Below are 24,682 nucleotides of genomic sequence, written 5' to 3'. Positions count from 1 at the left end.
CAGTAGGTAAACAAACACCGTTGCACTTTGTCGTTTATCAAAAACAAACGTAATAATTTTTTTTATTTTACTCTCACTTTTGTCAGGCACAAAGTGATGCAAGAGATGCACTGCCTGCCCAGCTAGGTTAGCAAGACCGAAAAACATCAAACTTTGCTGACATCAAACTTAGAGAGGAGAGAACACAAGTTTACCTGATTGTTGTTCCCGCAATTCACTCTCATGGGTTTTTTCTTCTTCATCTTTTCGTGACCAGAAGGATAGTTTCGCTTCATTTTGTCATGGATGTTGTACACATTAATTGACACGCTATGACACGAGATGGAGGCGGGGCCTTAAGTAATTTGTGGGGTCTTACGCACTGGTCGCGTGCAGCGCTGCAGCCACGTAAACAGTTTGCCCTTCCCTTACTGACTTTCACTTTCGGTGCACGAATGGAAGTGAATGAGGCTTTGCGATTTAAAAAAAATAAATAAAAAATGTATCTAGGCCTATGTGAAATTCTGCAGCCATTGTACGATTTTATAATTTTTTTCTCGGAAGGGCAACCTGAGTCGAGAAGGGCATATGGGCAGTTGCCCGGGCAACCTGAGCAACCCCCCTGTGCACGTCCCTGATGAAGGTCTTATGGGTTTGGAACAACATGAGGGTGAGTAATTACTGACAGAATTTTCATTTTTGGGTGAACTATCCCTTTAAGAACATTTTTCGTTTAGGGCTGAACGATCCGGTGCGGTCCCGATTGCCAGGGGGAAAGATTAATTTTTCCCTGGCCCAGTATATTGACTATGCCCTTTTAATAAGCTGCTCAACTTTTACTGTGGGTTTGGTGGACGAGGAGCCCCGCAACCCTACAGTACCCGCCAATTCTGAGCCTTTTCTTACGTCATGCCTACCAAGCCAGAGACTGTTCACGTCACGTCTGCCCAGGCAGCGTCCCCGGACAAGATGGCCACCCTCGAGCCAGCGTCCCCGGACAAGATGGCCGCCGCTGAGCCAGTGTCTCCGGACAAGATGGCCGCCGCTGAGCCAGTGTCTCCGGACAAGATGGCCTTGATATGCTGAGCCACTGTCCCCGGACAAGATGGCCACCGCGGAGCCAGCGTCCCCGGAGAAGATGGCCACCGCCGAGCCACTGTCCCCGGACAAGATGGCCGCCGCTGAGCCACTGTCCCCGGACAAGATGGCCACCGCCGAGCTAGCGTCCCCGGACAAGATGGCCGCCACTGAGCCAGCGTCCCCGGACAAGATGGCCACCGCCGAGCCAGCGTCCCCGGACAAGATGGCCACCGCCGAGCCACTGCCCCCGGACAAGATGGCCGCCGCTGAGCCCCTGTCCCCGGACAAGATGGCCACCGCCGAGCTAGCGTCCCCGGACAAGATGGCCGCCGCTGAGCCACTGTCCCCGGACAAGATGGCCACCGCCGAGCCACTGTCCCCGGACAAGATGGCCACTGCCTAGCCAGCGTCCCCGGACAAGATGGCCACCGCGGAGCCAGCGTCCCCAGACAAGATGGCCGTTCCTGAGCTGGTGTCTGTTCCTGAGCCGGTATCTGTTCGGTATTGTGAAGTATTGATTCCAAACAGAGCTGTAGACAGTTCTGATCATACCTCTGAACTCCAATGCGTTTTCCTCTTTGTTATATTGACAACATGGAACTTGTTTATCAGTTGTTCAAGTCCTCCACATCTACTCCATAAATCATGTTTCCTAATTTTTTGACCTCTCTTCACTCTACCCAGGTCGACATGAAATACATTCTAAAGCAATATCTTGGTAATAAAGCTGCATTCACCTACTGTTCACGACAATCTGCATCAAAGCGTAAATGACAGCTGAAATGATGTAACAGAATTTAAGACAAAGTAATTTTTGAACGATTTAATGCTGCATAAAACTATTAATTTTTAAATGTGTAGGCTACATAACTGTATATTGATCATATTTATTTAAAAATATAAATAGGCCTATTTTTTTAAAAATATAAATAGGCCTATTTAAAAAAAATCTGTAAGATCTGTTAGGCGTAATTCCAAATAAGCCCGGTTGGTGTCACCAACACAATTATTAGTGTGTGTGTGTGTGTGTGTGTGTGTGTGTGTGTGTGTGTGTGTGTGTGTGTGTGTGTGTGTGTGTGTGTGTGTGTGTGTGTGTGTGTGTGTGTGTGTGTGTGTGTGTTTGTGATACTGGTATTCCCTAAGTTATGGGGTCTAAATATCCACACAAGTATAATAATACCAGTAAATTTTGTCTTTGTGGATTTTTTTTGTCCCTGTCAGGACACGAGCTTATTAGTCATACAGATTTATGTTTTCTGAAAATGTAAAAATGCAGAAATTTTTCTATGATAGGTAAGTTTAGAGGTATGTTTACTGTAGTAGGACAGAATATACTGTTTGGAATATATGCCTGTGGAATATCCCCTAAAAAACGTGAAAACCCAAAATATGCTTGTTAAAATTTACTTATACTCAACACCTTATTTTAAAATTTCCGTTTCTTTTTTATTCATTGGAACCGAGTGGTTTTGTAAATATCCAGCCCATATACTTTGGAGAAAGCTCTCAGTATTGATGACGATTAGGTGTAGTTAAGTCAATCAGAAATATATTGACTTGCAATGGATTGGTTTGAGAAGTAATCTAAAACTCTCCTGAGACTCTATATTACCCTAAAATTCAGAGTTAAATAAAATAAGAATCACTTTTCATTATGCAAGAAATGCCTTAGTTACAGGGTCTTGGTCATGACTTGTCATTTATAATTAGTGGTGCACGATCCAGTAATAATCAAAACAAATGACGGTATGGTTTTTTTAATATGTTTAGTATTTAGAATTTTCAGCATACAGTTTGTAGTAAGTGACAAAGTTATTTAGATACTTGTTTATTTTAGATATAAAAAATCATGAATATTTTATTGTGGTGTTTCTATTCTTTCTATTCGGGCATTGGCAATGCATATGGACAAAGGACAAAGTCCAAGCATATTTAAGTTCTTCCCATTTTCCTGTTCACTTTTAATGAACAGGAAAACATTACCTTATTTATTACCAGCTCATTTGTCATTAATACATATTTAAGAACTCATATTTAACTCTATTATTGCATTCTTGACAGTTATATGTGAGGATTGTTTATGAAGAACAGTACTATGTATAGAAAAAAATTGTAGTTGTAAAAATATGTATAGGCCTAATTATAATTTTTTTTTAAATATATATTTGAATCTTGCTCAGACTTCCGAATTAACAATGCACAACCACAAGTGTGTCAACATTTTATTTAACATTTGAACTTTAATTAGTTTGAATTACAAAATTAAGTAACATAACTAACAAAGACAAACAACATTTGCATATTTTTAAAGGATATATAATTACTGAAAACATGTTATTTTTGCAACAAATGGCAATTAGCTCTGAGTTTTATGTAGGCCAATCTGTGTTTTTTTCTCCTTCTTTATAATTTAGTTAACCATGGTCCATGGATGATGATTAACATAACTCTATTCACGAGGCATTTGTATTATTATGATTAGCATATTTTTAGTGCAGCTTTCTTGATAATTGTTCAGAAAGTACACACTACATGAAAGCCATGTGTTTTGTTCTGTATTTGTTGCAGGTGATGCCCAACATCTCTCAGAGCTCAGGATTGTGTTGATGGGATATAGATATGCTGGTAAGAGTTCAGCTGGAAACACCATCCTGGGCAGAGAGGTGTCACGGTATACTAATTCATTGCTTCCTTCTCGTCTCGTGTTGTTGTTGTTGCATGAAAGCACGTGTGTTGTGGGCGTGATTGAGTGTCATTCCTTGACTCGCTCCAGCTGATCATCATATCATCACCAGCTGCAGCCTATCTCATTTCACTATATATGCTCACAGTTTTCTCATCTCCATTGTCAGATCGTTCGTTGGATGTTCGATGTTCCAGTCTTGTGTTCCTGAGTCTCTCGTCGTGTGTTCCTGTGAAGTTCGTCTTGATTGTGGATTATCATCGGTTGTGGATTATCACCGTTTGTGGATTGTTCTTCGTCTGTCTTCACTGCACCACTTGGGATTCACCTCGCTGACCATCGACGTCCCTGGGTCACCAGTTCCACGCCCGTGTCTTTCTGTTTGCACTTCCTCATTCCCTTAATAAAGAGTTATTTACCTGCTATTGCTTCCTGTTATCCATTGAGTCATGACAGAACGATCTGACCAAACCATGGAAGCAGCGGGTACTTCATCGACCAGTTTGGAGGACTTTGTTCATCACAGTATGAGAAGAATGGACTCGCAGGAGAGGAATTTGAATGACACGGGCCGTGCGGTACAAGCTTTGGTGACGCAGGTTTCCGAGCTGACCCAGCAGATTCTACTTCTTCGAGTTCCCGCTGCGCCACCCACACCAGCCGTTCCCCTCATTCCACCGGAGAATCCGACGCACGCCGAACCACGCCTACCGGTTCCAGAGAGCTACGCGGGTGAGTCTGCATACTGTAGAGCATTCCTGACCAGATGTGCCATGCATTTTGCTCTACAGCCCAGAACATTTCAAAATGAGCAAACTAAAGTGGCGTTTGTGTTGACTTTACTAACCGGCAAAGCAGCGCTTTGGGGGACGGCGGTGTGGGAGAATCAAGATCCCTGCTGTGCCTCGTTCCTGACACTCTCCGCGGAGATGAAACGGGTATTCGATCGTGCCGTCGCGGGGAGAGAGGCCGCTAGGGTGCTGGCCGACCTCCGTCAAGGTGAGAGGTCGGTCTCGGATTTTTCGATCGAGTTCCGAACCCTGGCGGCCGAATGTCAGTGGAACGAGGAGGCGCAGTGGGACATGTTCCTGCATGGGTTGGCTGACCGCGTCCAGAGGGAGATCTACGCCCTGGACCTCCCAACGACTCTCAATGGCCTCATCGACCTGGCTCTACGGGTGGACGCGCGGCTGGCAAGGGTCGGGAGTAGAGCTTTGTCCACCCGTCCTACAGGAGGAGTCGAGGTACAACGGTCCAGCGGCAGGGACGCGGTCAGCCCAGTCTTCGATCACGAACCCATGCAGGTGGGTCGAGCTCGGCTTTCCCGGGAGGAGAAGGAGAGGCGGAGATCCCAGGGCCTTTGCCTATACTGTGGAGGCTCGGGACACTACGCTTACAACTGCCCGGTAAAAGGCCAAGCCCGATAGTAAGCATGAGGCTACTATCGGGTGGGATCTCCGCCCAGAAGACCTCATCCACATCTACTCTCCTTCCGGTAAGACTGAGATGGTCAGCTCACCAGCACGACGGTCGAGCACTTTTGGATTCCGGGGCTGAAGGTAACTTTATGGACAGCACTTTCGCACACAAATTTCAGATTCCCCTCAGACCACTCACACAAAGGATTTCAGTTCATGCACTTAACGGTCAAGAACTCCCCACCATTTCATTTACCACGGAAGACATCACCCTCATCACTTCAGGCAATCACTCCGAGACAATTTGTTTTTACATTCTGGATTCACCCCTGGCACCCATTGTTCCCTTTCAGTCGATAACGTCGGACGTAGTCGACGCGACTGAAATGGGATCACGCTAGGGAGCCTATCGTCTTCGAGTATTATTGAACGAGCCAATACACATTGGCGTGCGAGATTTGCATCTCACACTCCGCCCCGCAGCGCGGGTATAAATACGGAAGTGGATGCACGCACCATTTGCCTTTCGCTTCGGAGCCGAGCTTCATGTCTGGATCTGAAGAGTGTTGTTGTACAACGAGCGAGTGTGTCGGCGCTTCTTTGGGAAGTCTCTCCTGGTGTCGGTGGTTACAGCGCGAGTGCAGCGGTGATCGCGAGCTTCAAGCTCTCAACTGCTGTTTTCACAGCAACCAAATTTCTGTTTGTGTTTGTTTGTCTGACGGTCGGTTGAGGGCGAGAAAGTGAGTGCTTCACTGGCACAGGGTGCACCATTCCTGTGTCAGTGTTGCCGCGGTCATTCCCCTGTGTGCTCCGGCACTGGTGAGAGGTTTTCACTTCCTAAAAGAGCAACACGGGTGCGTTTGCGTCTTTTTCAAGATGTCATTCCGCCCGTGCGTTTCTGGGTGCGGTCGTTCCCTGTCTCTCTCTGATGGTCACAATTGTTGTATCACGTGTTTGGGCTTACAGCACGCTGAGGCAGCTTTTGTGGACAGCTCATGTTTTCACTGTGGGAACATGACTGTCGCAGTGTTGAGGGCGAGACTCGCCTTCGTCCGCGGAGAGCGAGTCCCCATTGCCATGCCCCACCCCCGGGTGCTGCATGGGATGGGTGACCGGAGGGTAGTGTTGGATGTCCCGCCCGGTAACCATTCCCTGTGGGCTCCTCACCCCTCCCTTCCACTGCTACCATTGGAGCCTCCGGTGTTATCTGCTGGTCCATCTGTAATGGGTGGGCCAGCGGTTCCACTCGGGGCTCCCCTGGGGGACAGGATGTCGATTGCAGCATCGGAGGGTGAGCTGATGTCTGGAGATGACGACTCGGCTGCGTTGTCTCCCTCCGGGAGTTCAATGTTGCCCGAGCCGGATCCAGAATTATCAGCTATGCTGAAACGGGCCGCCGAGGCTGTCGGGCTCGAGTGGAACCCTCCACCGTGTCCTGTTCAGTCTCGGTTGGATGATTGGTATCTCGGGGCGGGCCGTGCTGGTTCTCAGCCCGCCGCCCCAGTGCCCTTCTTTCCCGAAGTGCATGAAGAGCTTACTTGGTCGTGGACGGCACCTTTTACTGCTGAAAACGACTTGAGTAGTTCTTCCTCCCTCACTACCCTTGTCGGAGGAGCGGTGAAGGGTCATGAGGCTGTCCCTCCAGTGGAGCGGTCTGTTGCGACTCTTTTATGTCCAACGGCCGCTGCATCCTGGGTGGGGGATCCTTGTTTCCCCTCGCGGGCCTGTGAGTTCGCGTCAGGATTGGCGGTCAGAGCTTACAGAGCTTGCGGGCAAGCCGCTTCCTCTTTGCATGCCTTGGCGTTGTTGCAGGTCTACCAGGCCAAAGCACTCATGGACATGCACGAGGGTAGTTTGGACCGGGCGCTCGTGAGTGAGCTCCGCACCGCCACTGACCTCGCCTTCCGGGGTACGGGTGTCGCGGCGTGTGCGGTCGGTCTAGCGATGTCCACTTTGGTGGTCCAGGAACGCCATCGTTGGCTCAGCCTGGTTGAGATGGCGGATGCGGACAAGGTTCGGTTCCTGGACTCCCCAATTTCCCAGGTTGGGTTGTTCGGCGACGTGGCGGAGAGCTGCGCCCAACAGTTCTCTGCCACCCAGGTTCGGACGGAGGCTCCCCGACACACCCTATCCCGGCGGCCCGCTGTTGCCTCCACCCTGCCGCCGGAGATAGTCCCTCCGCCCGTTCGTCGCCGAGGGCGCCCCCCTGCCGCTGCCTCCGGTTCCGCGGGGTCTCCGCAACAGCCTTCACCCAGGCCCCAGCGTAGAACCAGCAGCAGGCAGGCCGCCCGGTCTGTCTCAGTCACCGCCCAGCCAGGGGGCGAGTGTCAGAAACGTTCCTGAGACAGGCCACCCAGGGATGGGGGGACTAGCTCTTCAGATGGTTACCGTTCCACCATTGGTTCTCCGGAGTCCAGTGGTACCCCAATTGTCAGAAGAGCGAATTTCTCCGTCCCTGGGTCCCAAGAGGGCGAGGCTGGCGGCTTGCGACCCTGTGGAACAGCCTTGCTCCCCCCAGCCCCCTCTTGTTCGCCAGCCCGCAACACGAGGCGGTCGAGGACCCGGTCATCCGCCTTCTCTTCCGTCCTCTGTTGCCCCGTGGAGACAGGTAAGTGCAGCACGGCTCACTCAGACCCCGCTTCGGGCCGCCCACGGGCCTTCCGAGCCGGGTCCCTGCCCTCCACCGCGCTGCCCCACCCCGGGTATGCCTGTGTTACCCTTGGTCCCCCTGGTTCGGTTCGTCGAGGCCTGGAAAGTGCTCTCCAACCCGTCCGGCTGGCTCCTCCGTACCATCAGGCTCGGCTACACGATTCAGTTCCGCCGGAGTCCGCCCAGGTACAGTGGCATTCGCCACACTTCAGTGTCGAGCGAATCTGCTCCTGTCATGCGCGCGGAGATCGGGGTCCTGCTGGCGAAGGACGCGATAGAGCCGGTGTCGGTAGCCGATATGAAGGCCGGCTTTTACAGCCCGTACTTCATTATACCCAAGAAAGGGGGTGGGTTACGACCAATCCTGGACCTGCGAGTCCTGAATCGGGCCCTTCACAAGCTCCCGTTCAGAATGCTGACGCAGAAACGCATCTTCCAATGTGTCCGTCCCCAGGATTGGTTTGCAGCGATCGACCTGAAGGACGCGTACTTTCATGTCTCCATCCTGCCGCGACACAGGCCATTCCTGCGTTTCGCGTTCGAGGGTCAGGCGTATCAGTACAAAGTCTTACCCTTCGGGCTGGCCCTGTCACCCCGTGTCTTTACGAAAGTTACGGAGGCAGCCCTCGCTCCCATGAGAGAGCAGGGCGTTCGCGTTCTCAACTATCTCGACGACTGGCTGATACTAGCGCAGTCTCGGGAGCTGTTATGCGAACACAGGGATTTGCTGCTCCAGCACATCAGCCAGCTGGGTCTTCAGGTCAACTGGGAGAAGAGCAAACTCGCCCCTGTGCAGAGGATCTCTTTTCTCGGTTTGGAGCTGGACTCGGTCCAACACACGGCGCGCCTCACAGAGGATCGCGCCCGGTCGGTGCTGAACTGCCTGAATTTTATCAAGAGCAGAACAGTGGTTTTTCTGAAACAGTTTCAGAGGCTCCTGGGGCATATGGCAGCCGCAGCCGCAGTTACGCCGCTCGGCCTGCTTCATATGAGACCACTCCAGCACTGGCTTCGCGACCGAGTCCCGAGGTGGGCGTGGCGGAGAGGCACGCTCCCTGTGAGAATCACCGCGGCCTGCCTCCAAACCTTCAGCCCGTGGTCGGACCTTTCGTTTCTCCGGGCCGGTGTGTCCCTAGAACAAGTGTCCAGGCATGCTGTGGTCTTCACAGACGCCTCCAACACTGGCTGGGGGGCCACGTACAACGGGCGTGCAGTAGCTGGCACCTGGACGGGGTCCCACCTGCATTGGCACATCAACTGCCTCGAGTTGTTAGCAGTACTCCTTGCTTTGAGACGCCTCAGGACGACGCTGCTCGGCAGGCACGTACTGGTCCGGACGGACAGCACTGCGGCCGTTGCGTACATCAACCACCAAGGTGGTCTACGTTCCCGCCGCATGTCACAACTCGCCCGCCACCTCCTCCTATGGGGTCAGAAGCATCTGAGGTCGCTTCGTGCCGTTCACATCCCTGGCCTGCTCAATCGTGCCGCCGACGAGCTCTCACGACAGATTGTGGCCTCGGGAGAATGGCGGCTCCATCCCCAGGCGGTCCAGCTAATATGGGACCACTTCGGGGCCGCACAGACAGATCTGTTTGCCTCTCCGGACTCGTCCCATTGCCAGTTGTTTTATTCCCTCGAAACGGATGCACTGGCTCACAGCTGGCCCCGGGGCCTCCGCAAGTATGCGTTTCCCCCAGTGAGCCTTATTGCACAACTACTGTGCAAAGTCAGGGAGGAAGAGGAGCAGGTTTTGCTAGTTGCCCCATATTGGCCCAACCGAACCTGGTTCCCCGAACTTTTTCTCCTCTCGACAGCTCCTCCCTGGCCTATTCCTCTGAGAGAGGACCTACTCTCTCAGGGACGGGGCACCATATGGCACCCGCGTCCAGACTATTGGAGACTCCATGTGTGGTCCCTGGACGGGACGCGGAGGTTTTAGGTAGTCTACCACAGGCAGTCGTAGATACCATCACGTCAGCGAGAGCCCCCTCTACGAGGCTTGCTTACTCCCTGAAGTGGAAACTGTTCGTTGAGTGGTGTGCTTCTCAAGGAGAAGACCCCCGAAGGTGTTCGGTCATTTCCGTGCTTTCTTTCCTGCAAGAGGCTTTGGAGCGTCGGCTGTCCCCCTCCACCCTCAAAGTGTATGTCGCCGCTATTGCCGCACATCACGATGCAGTAGACGGGAAATCCCTGGGGAAGCATGACTTGATCGTCAGGTTCCTGAGGGGAGCGAGGAGGTTGAATCCGCCTCGCCCCCCCTCTATACCCTCTTGGGACTTATCTCTGGTGCTAACCGCACTGCAGAGACCGCCCTTCGAGCCTTTGCAGGTAGCAGAGTTAAAAATTCTGTCCCAAAAGACAGTTCTCCTACTTGCTTTGGCCTCCATCAAGAGGGTAGGGGACCTGCACGCATTTTCGGTCAGCGAATCGTGCCTGGAATTCGGGCCGGCTAACTCTCACGTTATCCTGAGACCCCGGCCTGGATATGTGCCCAAGGTTCCTACCACCCCCTTTCGGGACCAGGTGGTGAACCTGCAAGCGCTGCCCCCGGAGGAGGCAGACCCAGCCCTGGCTTTTCTCTGCCCCGTTCGCGCCCTGCGCTTGTACGTGGACAGAACGCAAAGCTTTAGGACCTCAGAGCAGCTCTTCGTCTGTTATGGAGGACAGCGGAAGGGAAAGGCTGTCTCCAAGCAGAGGTTGGCCCACTGGATAGTGGATGCCATCATCTTGGCGTATGAGTCCCAAGGTGAACAGGGATGAGTCCCTGTCCCCCCGGACTGCGAGCTCACTCCACAAGGAGTGTTGCCGCTTCTTGGGCGTTGGCGCAGGGTGCCTCGCTGACAGATGTCTGTAGAGCTGCGGGCTGGGCGACACCTAATACGTTTGCTAGATTCTATAGCCTACATGTCGAGCCGGTTGCTTCCCGTGTGCTCTCTTCTCATAGAAGCCAGTAACACCGTGAGCCCCGGTTCAGTGTCGGCTTGCTGCGCCATTCCCCTCTTACGGACCGGATACGTGCGCCATTTCGCTCCGGTGGAATTCCCTTGTCCGGAACCTGTTGAGCTCCTCCGTACCCCCCCCAACGTCGGACGTGGCGGAACGTCGGGTGTTAGGCCTACCACTCGTATGCAGTGTGGAACCTGTGTTAGGCTGGGTCCATATGTTGCGGTCCCTACGGCGACCCCATATGTGTATTCTTCCACGATACGGCTCCCCAAGGTGAGCCCGTGTCTTTCCCTTGGCAGAGTCCTGCCGTCACTGTAAATTGGTGTGTCTCCCCCCTCTCTAGGCTGGAGCCACCCCAGTGACATTCCATATGTTATACTGCCCGGCTCTCCGCCCAGTTCATATGTGTATTTCCCCCCCCCTTTCGGGTTGGTTGGGCTCCGCAGCGTCCCTTCCTTTCCAATGTTGGGCACGCTTTCCCAGTGTTACCAAGTCTAACTGAGTGGGTCTTGTGGAACAGCAGCGACTTCCTGGCCTAAGCCCTGTCCTTTTCCGCTAGAACGTCGGGAGGATCAGAAGGCTTTTGTCTAGGCACTGGAAGGTGGCAGCGTTAGTGGCGTGTTCAATGGTTGATCCCATTTCAGTCGCGTCGACTACGTCCGACGTTATCGACTGAAAGGGAACGTCCTGGTTGCGTATGCAACCCACCGTTCCCTGAAGGAGGGAACGGAGGACGTAGTCCCCTTGCCACTACCGCTGGACCACCGCTGACTCCGAGTTACGCTCGGCTCCTCAGCGAAAAGCAAATGGTGCGTGCATCCACTTCCGTATTTATACCCGCGCTGCGGGGCGGAGTGTGAGATGCAAATCTCGCACGCCAATGTGTATTGGCTCGTTCAATAATACTCGAAGACGATAGGCTCCCTAGCGTGATCCCATTTCAGTCGCGTCGACTACGTCCTCCGTTCCCTCCTTCAGGGAACGGTGGGTTGCATACGCAACCAGGACGTTCTTGGACATCCCTGGCTCACCCGTCACAACCCCCGTGTGGACTGGCAACATAAAGCTATACTGGAGTGGAGCAAGGAATGTCATAAGTCTTGTCTCGTGTCTGCTTGTCCGTCTGTGCCTGTTTGTGTGTTTCAGGAGGAAGTAGGGGATTTGTCTAACGTGCCCGAGGAGTACCATGATCTGAAGGAAGTGTTCAGTAAGTCTCGTGCTGCTTCTCTTCCTCCTCATCGTCCCTATGACTGTGCCATAGATTTAATGCCAGGTAAGTCTCCGCCTAAAGGCAAGTTATACTCACTTTCTGTTCCTGAAAGGGAGGCTATGGAGAAATATATTTCTGATTCTCTGGCAACCAAGCTCATCCGCCCTTCCTCTTCTCCAGCGGGGGCGGGGTTCTTTTTCGTGGGGAAGAAGGACGGGTCTCTGCGACCTTGTATTGATTACCGGGGGTTGAATAACATCACGGTAAAGAATACTTATCCTTTGCCGTTGATGTCTTCAGCTTTCGAGAGGTTGCAGGGAGCGTCCATCTTCACGAAATTGGACTTGCGTAACGCTTATCATTTGGTTCGCATCAGGGAGGGGGATGAGTGGAAGACTGCTTTTAACACCCCCAGGGGGCACTTTGAATATTTGGTCATGCCTTTCGGGCTGTCCAACTCCCCAGCAGTCTTCCAGGCACTGGTCAATGACGTGTTGCGAGACATGATTGACCAGTTCATATATGTTTACCTGGATGACATATTGATATTTTCCTCGTCTCTCCAGGAACATGTGCAACACGTCCGACGAGTGCTTCAGAGGTTGTTAGAGAATGGGCTTTTTGTCAAGGCGGAGAAATGCGATTTTCATGCACAGTCTGTTCCTTTCCTAGGATACATCATCTCGTCTGAGGGAATGCGTGTGGACCCTGAGAAGGTTAAGGCTGTGGTAGAATGGCCAAGTCCAGATTCCCGTAAGGCCCTACAGAGGTTTCTGGGGTTCGCCAATTTCTATCGACGTTTTATTCGTAATTTCAGCCAACTAGCCGCGCCTCTGACTGCCTTGACCTCCCCCAGTACTCCGTTCAGGTGGTCAGATACAGCCGAGGCTGTATTTGCCAAACTCAAGAGCCGCTTTGTTTCAGCTCCCATCCTCGTTGCCCCTGATTATTCACGGCAGTTCGTGGTGGAGGTCGATGCGTCAGAGGTGGGGGTAGGAGCAGTCCTGTCCCAGCGTTCTCCCACAGACGACAGGATGCATCCTTGCGCGTTTTTTTCTCATCGCTTGTCCTCAGCCGAACGCAATTACGACATTGGTAACAGGGAGTTGTTGGCAGTCAAGTTAGCCTTGGAGGAATGGCGTCATTGGTTAGAGGGCTCGGGGGTACCCTTTATAGTCTGGACTGATCATAAGAATTTAGAGTACATCAGAACTGCCAAAAGATTGAACTCCAGGCAGGCTCGGTGGGCACTTTTTTTCGGTCGTTTTGATTTTTCTCTCTCGTACCGCCCGGGGTCCAAAAACATCAAACCCGACTCTTTATCTCGCATTTTTGATCCTTCCGAACGCCCGTCTACTCCCGAGTGCATTTTACCGGAGAGTCTATTTGTCTCCACACTCGTATGGGAGGTCGAATCGAAGGTCAAGACGGCCTTAGAAGGGGTAACGCCTCCGCCCGGGTGCCCACCGAATTGCTTATTCGTGCCGGAGGGATTAAGGTCTGACGTCATTCAGTGGGGTCATTGCTCCAACGTGGCTTGTCATCCAGGAGTTTATCGTACTAAATTTCTAGTCAAGCAACGATTCTGGTGGCCACTTATGGCTCGTGACATTCACAGTTTTGTTTTGGCTTGCTCGGTTTGTGCCACTGGTAAAACTTCCAATCGACCCCCAGATGGGCTCCTTCAACCGCTGCCAGTCCCTTCGAGACCCTGGTCCCATATCGCTCTCGATTTCATTACCGCCCTCCCACCCTCCCAGGGTAACACAGTCGTTTTGACCGTGGTGGACCGGTTCTCGAAGGCAGCTCATTTTATTCCCTTACCCAAATTACCCTCAGCTAAGGAGACAGCGTTGACAGTCATTGACCACGTCTTTCGTTTACATGGCCTCCCGATGGACGTGGTCTCTGACAGAGGACCCCAGTTTGTGTCCAAATTTTGGCAAGAATTTTGTAAATTACTGGGAGCGACGGTTAGTTTATCCTCAGGGTTTCATCCCCAGAGCAATGGACAAACCGAGAGAGCCAACCAAGATCTGGAAAGGGTGTTGCGATGTTTAGTCTCCAAGAATCCTTCCTCATGGAGCCAACAACTTTCCATGGTGGAGTACGCCCACAACACGTTACCAGTGTCGGCTACGGGCCTATCTCCGTTTGAATGTAGTTTAGGTTACCAGCCACCTATCTTTCCCAGTCTGGAATCCGAGGTCGCGGTTCCCTCCGCCCACGCTTTAATCCAGAGGTGTCACCGCACTTGGACTAGAGCCCGCAAGACTTTACTCCAAGTGGGGGCGCGCACCAAGGCTAAGGCCGATCGCCACCGGTCAAAGCCTCCCATATACGTCGTCGGTCAAAAAGTGTGGCTTTCTACTAAGAACATTCCTCTCCGTTCCGTCTCTAATAAGCTTGCTCCCAAATTTATTGGCCCGTTCTCTGTCACCAAGATCATTAGTCCGGTGGCAGTCCGCCTTAGTTTACCTCCAGCGTACAGGAGAATACATCCCGTTTTTCACGTTTCCAAAATTAAACCCGTGTTTCATGCTCACATTAATCCGCCAGTCCCGGTTCCCCCCCCGCCGCGTCTCGTAAATGGGGACACCACCTATTCGGTTAATCGTATTCTGGATTCAAGGCGGAGGGGACGTGGATTTCAGTACTTGGTGGACTGGGAAGGTTACGGTCCGGAGGAGAGAAGTTGGGTACCTGCTAGAGACATTCTGGATCACTCTCTGATCGATGATTACAATCGACAGGTAAGGGAGTCTGAGAACGCCAGGAGGCGTCCTTAGGAGAAGGGGTACTGTCACGGTATACTAATTCATTGCTTCCTTCTCGTCTCGTGTTGTTGTTGTTGCATGAAAGCACGTGTGTTGTGGGCGTGATTGAGTGTCATTCCTTGACTCGCTCCAGCTGATCATCATATCATCACCAGCTGCAGCCTATCTCATTTCACTATATATGCTCACAGTTTTCTCATCTCCATTGTCAGATCGTTCGTTGGATGTTCGATGTTCCAGTCTTGTGTTCCTGAGTCTCTCGTCGTGTGTTCCTGTGAAGTTCGTCTTGATTGTGGATTATCATCGGTTGTGGATTATCACCGTTTGTGGATTGTTCTTCGTCTGTCTTCACTGCACCACTTGGGATTCACCTCGCTGACCATCGACGTCCCTGGGTCACCAGTTCCACGCCCGTGTCTTTCTGTTTGCACTTCCTCATTCCCTTAATAAAGAGTTATTTACCTGCTATTGCTTCCTGTTATCCATTGAGTCATGACAAGAGGAGTTTGACTTGAAGAAATCTGCTCAGTGTGTGAAGAGACATGGAGAAGTAGCAGACAGACACATCACTGTCATTGAAGCTCCAGGATGGTGGAGGAATTTCAATGTGGAGGAGAGTCCTGAATTACTGAAACAGGAGATTTTGCTCAGTGTGTCTCTGTGTCCTCCAGGACCACACGCTGTACTACTGATCATACGCGTGGACTGCGCATTTAAAGACACTGAGAGAAAAGCATTGCAGGAGCATCTGGATCTTCTCAGTGAGAGAGTCTGGAGTCACACTATAGTGCTGTTCACTGGTGGAGACTCTCTGTTAGACACATCTATAGAGCAGCACATCGAGAGTGAAGGGCAGAATCTCCAGCGGCTGCTGGACAAATGTGGGAACAGGTTTCATGTTCTCAACAATCACAACAGGAGTGACGACACTCAGATCAAGGAGCTGCTGGAGAAGATTGAGGAGACAGTGGCACAAAACAACGGCTGCCATTTTGAAATAGACAGAAAGATTTTACAGGAGGTGAAAGAAAGAAGAAAATCAGAGGAAGAGAGAGCAGAAGAACAAATGAAGAGGATGCAAAAAAGGAGAGAAAACATCAGATCACAGATGAGTGAGTCCATATACTTTATAATGCAGATACACTGAGTATATTAAGTAAATCATGAAAATGTAACAGTCACAGCAATAATAGCCAGAAACTTCTTGTCATTAACCGCTATTTGTAGAGGCATTCCCAATAGATGTGTTCAAAGCGGCTCATGCAATCTGTTACTGAAGGAAATAAGCACTTTCATTTCTTAAATTATCATGTTCTTCATAGGGTGTGCTTTAAATAACAGAAATCAATTTAGCTAATTCAGAGAAAATGAAACAAAAATAAATAAGTTAGCGCCCAACCGATATATCGGTCTGCCGATATGAGCATGTGGCAGATATATCGTTATCCGCATAGCATGCCGTCGATATGAACTTTTTTTTCACAGAACATATAACGCAGATAAAATGCTTGTAAATTGTGTAACTACGTAGTTTGTCCAGCAGAGCGCGCTCCATTGTTTACTACTGGCGACCCAAGTCATTGTAGTGACACCAGCCAACCCTTTCACTTCAGTAATGAGGTCTCTTCATAGACTAATATGTAAATGGACTGCATTTATATAGCGCTTTAACAGACCCATGGCCACCAAAGCGCTTTACATATTGCCTCACATTCACCCATTCATACACCAACGGCGGTGTCAGCCATGCAAGACGCCATCCAGTTCGTCGGGAGCAGCCAGGGTTAGGTGTCTTGCTCAAGGACACCACGACACTTGGTCAGGTGGAACCGGGGATAGAACCACCGACCTTCCAGTTTGGAGACAACCTACAAGAACCACTGAGCCACTGCCGATTTAGTCATTGGTATCGGCATCGACCCCTAAAAATCGGTCGGGCTCTAAGAAAACTGCAAACATCATGTCTTGATCTTAAACATCAGGGCCCGTATTCCTAAAGAATCTAAGAATCCTTTTAGAAAACTCTTAATTTAGCTTAAAAACTTTTACGTAGGAGTCTTAGCTTAAGAGTGATTTGGGTCTGATCTGAGAGCAACTCTTGAGTAAGGAAAAGACAAAAAATGTCATCTTAGTGAGGAGGCGGGGCTGACCCCGTTGCTATGTGTGACACAATCTTTTGAAGACTCTGATTGGTTGGTTGTCCAAGAAGTGGGGAAAAAGAGTTATTTTAGGTATAGGGTCTATTCTAAGCCTTCACTTTGAAATTAAATGCGTATTCTTTCCTATTTGACCATTCTCTCACACACACAAACTATATATGTGTAGATAAATCCTTTTTTTTTATTATTTACCATGCTGTTAATGTCCTAAGTTATTTGATTGGCTTAGAATGATAAAAATTGTTCCACTCTTTCCAATTACATTGATTGCTGGCATGTCTATGAAGTTGGTTTTAATGTAACAAACATGGAATCAAAACCAAGAAGGACGAGAAAGCCCAACTGGACAGAGGAAACAGTGTTTACTGTTAGCCCAGTTAGTGGAAGAACACAAGGCCATCCTTAAAGGAAAATTCGGGCTGGGTGTCACAGCACGGGGCAAGAAGCAGACGTGGGAGCGTATAGCACAAACTATTAACGGTTCATTCCCCCTGCTTGTGCGCACCAGTGAAGACTGCGAGAAACGTTGGTACGTGTTGCAATCAAAAGCCAGAGAGGAAATTGCAGCACACAAGCGGGAGTCATCACGCACAGGTAAGTGATATAACACTTTTTTTAGTTTAAACCGCTGGCAAACTTATCTCAAACAATTATAAGTATACTGTACATGTGGTCCATTGTATTGTTTTCTAGGGGGGGGGGGGGGGGGGCCACCTGCTAAACAGCTGTCCGAGGTAGCCCAAATCGTGTTCAACATCTTTGATCACTCTGAAACCAGTATTACCGGTTTGAAGGAGGGCATAGACAGCTCAATGATTCAGCTGGTAGAACTACAAAAATTGTAATTTTAATAAACCAACAGCCAAGTAACACAATATAAAGACACATTTTTATTTAACATAGCCAAGGCCATTTCACATATTTATATCTGGCATTCTTTGAACTGAAAAAAATAATAATAATTGGCCTAAATTTTTATTTAAAATAACAGAGATTATATGTTTTCTGCTCTCAGTGGCACTGAGCCTTCAGCTGAGGAATGGGGACCGTCGACATGGCAGATGTACGACCCTCAGCCCGAAGCGCCTCATTCCCTGCCTTCTGCTGCACCCGCAGCTGCTCCAACACCATCCCTAATAGAGAAAAAAGTGGAGATGGAGATGGATGTCCTAAAGCAGCAGAAAATAGTACTCCGTCTACAGGAGGAGTACTACAAACTAAAAATGTAGCTACTCAAAAATAAAACCTATAACAAATAATATTTTTTGTGTGTATTCATAAAATCTTTCTAATGAAAATGTTGGCTAAGGTGCTGTTTATGCACGATTTTTATATTACATTCACTGTTACTTACATGAAATGCAAATTAGTAAACTGGGCTCTGTAAGGATTCCCACTTTGGGACAGATCTCTCCCTTGTGGAGGGTATTCTTCATCATCCTCTTCATCAGCCCAGTTGTCCGTGGGAGGGTCTGCAATTTGTCTAGCTTTACAGATGTTATGAAGCACTGCACAGGCTGTTATCACTTTGCAGACCTTTCCTGGTGCCAGTCGCACCTCTCCATGTAAAATGTGAACGCGCCTCTTTAGTTGACCAATACCACGCTCAACTACGGCTCGTGTTTTCTTGTGACCTCTGTGAGTTAATGAAAATGAACAGAATTCAGTTGATATTTTCAAAATATAATGGTAGGTTATTTATGGGAAGTAGTGTAGCCAACAAATACTAAGCTACTGCAACACATTTGTTGTTGTTTAAATTTGAAGTCCACACACATTAATTGTATGTTGTCACTGTTACCTGTTGTAATTTAGCTGTGACCCCTGCTCAGGACGGGGGTAAGGTGTGAGGAGCCATGGTTAACAAGGATAACCACTGTCCCCTAACAAGTGGCAATTTGCTGGAATACGACGTCCTTCAAACAGTTCTCCATTTTGCAACAATGTCTAAAATCTTATAATCTGCACTGAAAACAACTTGAACGTTTATGCTGTGGTATCTCTTTCTATTAACATAAACGTCCTCTTCTTCCGACGGTGCGAAAATTCTGATGTGGGTTCCATCTATTACTCCGACAACACCAGGGAAGCCTGCTATATTGACAAATGCAGTTTTTTGAGCCTGCAAGGTGGGAATGTCCAGTGGAAACGAAATGAACTGTGACACAATAAGAGGTTCTGAAAGTGCTGTAATTGTTTGTGTGATCACTCTGCTTACAGAAGGTTGTGACAGACCCAAATCATCACTGCTGCATTGTTGCATTTTCCCAGTTGCCAAATATCGTAATGTAGTGATTACTTTCATTTCTGGCGTTATGGCATTCCTGCGCTGCGTCGGTGATGTTAGCGCATCTCTAATAAGATCAGTCACAAACATGTTCCCTGCACGATCTATAGCGTCTTAACAACTCACTGTCATCCATCGTCATCCATGGAAACACAATTATTTATTAATTGCTAAAACATTACACCATCTCCTAAGACACGTTACCCCCCTTTTTCAGTATATGGGTCCACAGGCAGATGAGCTCACATCCGGCGAAGAGGATACACAGGAACTCTCTGTTATCAGTCTATTGGTCTACGGGCAGACTGGCTCGCGTCCAGTAAGGAGGGTACCCAGGAACCTTTATCAGTTGCGTCACTCGGCAGACAGAGTCTCTCCAGTCTCTCCGTTGCCTACAATTACCAATTACCTCGATCAAGAGCTCTCCCAGCCCAGAATCGTGTCCCTGACTATCTGTCACATTTACCCCCCACTGACTGTCTATCTTCACCGGCGGAGACACTAATTATCCCAAGCGGCCGTCTGGCGTTTCCCCACAAGTAAGAGCTCCCCCGAAGCTCTCTCGAACAGTACTCAAAACATCCTTAAATAATCATCAACCCCTCCCACATCAGCTGTACACGTTAATTTAATTATGCAACACCCATTAATTCATGTTAAAGGGGGCGTGTACATTAATCCCACCTACATTCCAATCATTTCCTTCTATTCATCACACTTCCCCCCTCCCAGGCGAAAGGGACTCGTCCTCGAGTCAAGCAGATAAATCATAATCCAACAACCGGGCCGGTACCCTCCTAGCCCGCGACAACCGTCCTTCAGCAAATCCGTTATTTGTCCCAGACCACGACTCACAGGCTACAGATTCAATAAGTACAGCCACACAAGAGCTGTCACCAGGAAGGGCTGAAGCCCCATCCCCTGTAGGGGCAGGCAACCGGGTGGCAACAGAAGGCATCGCAACATCCAGCACTGGATCAGGAGGCAGATCAGAGTCAGAAAGTAGTGCTGGGTCAGGATGCAGTGCAGAATCAGCCAATAGTGCAGGGTCAGGATGCAGCGTACTTTCCCCAACCACAACCGACATCCGATCCCCACCAACACACTGCAATTCCGGCCTTCCTGCAAATAAATTAAAAACATATGGCTTAAGATAATTAAAATGCACAACTCGCTCAAGCCCGTTTTCTTTTGGGGCTTTTCGATACAAAACATCCATAACCCGCCCAATGACAACAAACGGCCCCACAAAATGCCTTTGTAACTTAGGGCACAGTCCCCGCTTAGGCACCCTATTTTTCACCCACACCAATTCCTCTTCTGTAACTCAATTAATTGCGTCCGCCCCCAAATCTGCATCATTTACACCAAAAACTGACAAATTCTTGCATAATAACTCACATACCGCGCGCGTTTCAGCCTCCACAAAGCCCTTTTCATGTAAATTTAGCCGATCTATTAGCGTATCCACAGAAAATGTAAGCCTATTACCCATAGCCACGTCCCCTCCCTCTACCACAACATCAAAAAATAACTTACCCACTTTCATCCCACGCTTTAAAATATGAGTGTCGTCAGTGACATTAATTAACCGAATGGGCAGAACACCCTGCTCAACCCTACACACTACCCTTGCCACCAAAAGGTTGCAATGGTTATAAAGGGATGAAGATGGTTCTAACATGCCCTGTAAACTATCAGACGCCCCTTCCACCGCCCCTGCAATCAAAACTTCACTACGAGGTGGAACAGAAGTGTCAACGTGCACAATCACATCACAGGGCTGCATACCATTATTATTGCCAAACAAGAGGGGAATCTGTTTTCCCATCAACCGACAGCTCTTTTGATTGAGATAAATAATAGTGGCATATTTTAGCAAAAAGTCAGAGCCAAGCAGAAGTTCCTGAGGCTCCAAATCTGCCACAAGAAACTGTGATGACCGTTAGGGAATGAAATTGGCATACTGTTTGCCAGTGACCCAAAATCATTAGCCTTCCCCCATTGGCCACTCTAACCACGCCCTCATGATGCTCAAGGTGAGCCCCGCCATTCGTTATATTAAGCCACCTCTGTTTCGGTATTATTGAAACTTGGGCGCCTGTATCAACTAAAAGTTTGACATCACAGCCACGTAATTTAGCAACAAGGTAAATCCCAGAATTGCCTTGGACCGATGAGGCCAACTGAAAAAAACGATCTTTTATGGGGGCAGGCATTCGGCCTATAATGCCTGCCCCCTCCCGTTTCCCTACACATACGGGCAGTCTCTTCTAATATGCCGATTACATCCACATTCCCAACAACCGCCTCCTAAAGGTTGCACCTGCCTTTTCCAAACCCCACTTATAGTTGACGGTTCAACAATGCGATTTCTTACTAATGTGGGAACTGCCTCACAAAGTTGTTGTACAGATTTTTGCAATGTCTGAACTTCATTACGAATCCACCACCTCCGTCAGCGCATCTACCTTACTTTCTGGCGCAGAAATGTGTAAACCACGCACTCCAGCATCAGGTGTAATCGTACATTGTTCAAACCCCTGAATAAGTTCGAATTCACTTGCAATATTAATTGCTTCTTCTAGAGCAGAGGTCTTCAATCCTGCTCCTGGAGGGCCACTGTCCTGCAGAGTTTAGTTCCAACCTGCTTCAGCACACCTGCCTTTGTATATTCAAGCGATCCTGAAGAGCTTGATGAGCTGATTCAGGTGTGTTTGATTAGGGTTGGAACTAAACTCTGCAGGACAGTGGCCCTCCAGGAGCAGGATTGAAGAACTCTGTTCTAGAGTAATAGGTTTAAGGCTACGTAAGCGAATACAGGCCTCCCCATTTCCCACATATGCAATAAAATGATCTCTAGCCAAGTGGTTCTCAAAGTGGGGTCCGCGAACCCCTAGTGGTCCGTGGCGTACTGCCTGGGGGTCCGTGGAAAGTTTGCTATAAAATATAAACATACTCGGAGAAACTGTGTGTAACGTTAGACCAATGAACATTCGGCTTTTACATTACGTCAATCTACCAAAACATTTCCCTCAGGCTTTAACTTCACGTCTCACAGCTAATGAATGAATAAATGAAAATGAAAGCCAATTAAACAGGCGCATTGTGTTCAGCACTCCCCCCGCTTTAACTTTGGGCCGATAGAAACACTGTTGTTACATTACATCAATCTGTCAAAAAACTCTCAGAGTCTGAAAACGAAGTAGCCTATCGTTACTATGCTATACTACTGAGAAGAATCCACAATGGATAAATATTTCAAAAGGTTAAGTACTGATAATCCCAAACAAACAAGCAAAGTGAGAAAGTACGATGAAAATAATATTGTCTATCGATTTATTTAGAACAGCGGTGGGAAGCAGATGTGCGTTATGTGTCTTCAGGTGTTAGCAAATGAAGCGATGAAACTAAACTAAGCGGCTAAACTAAAGCGGCGCCTCGTAACCAAGCACCCGGAGTATATGGATAAACCGAGGGAATTCTGCGTCCGGAAAAGCGAAGGGTATCATCACCAGGGAACAAAACTGACTAATTTGGCCACAACATCTGAGAAAGCTTCTTTTTTAGTAGCCCAGCGAATAGTAAAATGCAAGAAGCCTCGTACAATCGCAGAAGAGCTGATCCTCCCAGCAGCAGTCGATATGTGCGAGATAATGCTCGGGACAGAGGCAGCAAATAAATTAAAAAGCATACCCCTCTCCGATGACACCGTGAGCCGGAGGATCGGTGACCTGGCCGATGACATCTTATCACAACTTGTGGGGAGACTTCGTTGCTGTGAATTTTCCCTTCAGCTGGATGAGTCTACTGATGTGGCTAGTGCAGGACAGCTAATCGTTCTCGTCCGCTATCCGTGAGATGGATCTATTCTGGAGGACTTCTTTTTCTGCAAAGAGGTCCCTGGCAGGACAACGGACGAGGAGATTTTCAAGATCCTAAATGAGTTTATTGAGTTTCATGAGCTGAGTTGGGGTAAATGTGTGGCCGTTTGTACTGATGGAGCAGCAGCAATGACGGGCAGAAAGAGTGGTCTTTTCGCTCGGATAAAGGCAGTAAACCCCAGAGTGAAATCTGTCCATTGTATGCTGCACCGACAAGCGCTCGCCTCCAAAGGTATGGAACCAGACCTGCACTTTGTGTTGAGCACAGCTGTGATAGCAGTTAATTTTGTTAAGTCAAGGGCATTGCAGTCACATTTGTTTGGGCAACTTTGTCGGGAGATGGATGCAGGCCATGACACACTTCTTTACCATTCTGTAGTGAGGTGGTTCTCCCGTGAGAAGGTGCTTCAGCGGGTGTTCGAGCTACGCAGCGAGATGTCAGAGTTTCTGAGAACGGAAAAGCCCGACATCGCTGAGTTTTTTTCCGACCCCGAGTATGTTGCCAAATTGGCCTATCTGGTGGATGTATTCAACATTCTCAATAGCCTCAACCTCTCCATTCAAGGACGCTATGCATCCATCCTTGACGCTAGCGACAAAATCACCGGATTCATGAGGAAAGCTGAGCTATGGAGAAGAAGACTTGGAGATGGAGTGACCGACATGTTCCCTCAACTTTTATCTCAAGTGATTATCTCAACACAAACAACATGTCAGTTGCTGTAATGAGAGAGGTAGCCACCTCCCACCTCACTGCACTCCTACTTCACGGATGTAAACACGGATGCTTGGGACTGGGTGTGAGATCCGTTTGCTCCAGCAGCAACATGTAGCCTCACTAGTAATGCAGAGGAGGAGTTGGTGGGCTTGGAATCAGACTTTGAAGGCCCGATTCCAGCAGGTGAGCCATGCAGACTTTTGGCCCTCCCTCTCACGTGAGTATCCTGAACTAACAGCACAGACCATGCAGATATTGCTCCTATTCCCTATCACTTACTTATGTGAGTCATCTTTCTCAACTTTGACTGCAATGAAGACGAAGTACAGAGCTCGTCTCCATGTGGAGAATGATCTTAGAGTCTGCTTATCATCCATCACGCCAAGACTGGACAAACTATGTAGTGAGAGACAGACACACCCATCTCATTAGTGACACACCATCTTCTTAATGTAGGGTACATATGCATCTGTTTCTGTTTAGAGTATGCATTAGTGTCTTCTTTTCATTGTCATTCATTACTTTATGAGTAAAAAGTTATCTCTCTCTCTCTCCCTCTCTCGTCTATCTCTCTCTCTCTCTCTCTCTCTCTCTCTCTCTCTCTCTCTCTCTCTCTCTCTCTCTCTCTCTCTCTCTCTCTCTCTCTCCCACCACTGAATTTCATTCACTCTGTTTAAGAGTACATACATGCACTTGACCTGTCAGTGATTTTTTTGTTAGTTCACACTATTTGATTAATCAAAAAGGTGATGTTGCACTATTTTTTGTGTATTGTGTTCCACTGTGTTGCTGCAGTTAATTTTTAAACTAGGTAAACATATACTCTCTGTTTATTGCCTTTTACTGCCTGTTTATTGCCTGTTATCGGTGCATTTTCATTGTATTTTAT

At 48.9% G+C, this 24,682-nt stretch overlaps 1 protein-coding gene across 3 annotated transcripts in view; it reads left to right on the top strand.

Moving 5' to 3' along the window:
* LOC143731290 (uncharacterized) overlaps window positions 1-24,682 on the top strand; it is a 190,299-nt gene that overhangs the window by 146,995 nt on the left and 18,622 nt on the right. For all 3 annotated transcript variants that reach the window (XM_077222093.1, XM_077222094.1, XM_077222095.1), the window contains exons 6-7: window positions 3,628-3,722; window positions 15,248-15,857. In XM_077222093.1, the coding sequence (XP_077078208.1) occupies window positions 3,628-3,722; window positions 15,248-15,857 (705 nt within the window). The remainder of the gene's footprint in view (window positions 1-3,627; window positions 3,723-15,247; window positions 15,858-24,682) is intronic.

Source organism: Siphateles boraxobius, unplaced genomic scaffold, assembly GCF_051911475.1.
Source record: "Siphateles boraxobius isolate OS27281-9 unplaced genomic scaffold, OSU_SipBor_1 86, whole genome shotgun sequence".
NCBI lineage: Eukaryota > Metazoa > Chordata > Actinopteri > Cypriniformes > Leuciscidae > Siphateles > Siphateles boraxobius.
Note: the sequence above shows the minus strand (reverse complement) of the source record. Positions and strands in the feature narration are given on the sequence as shown.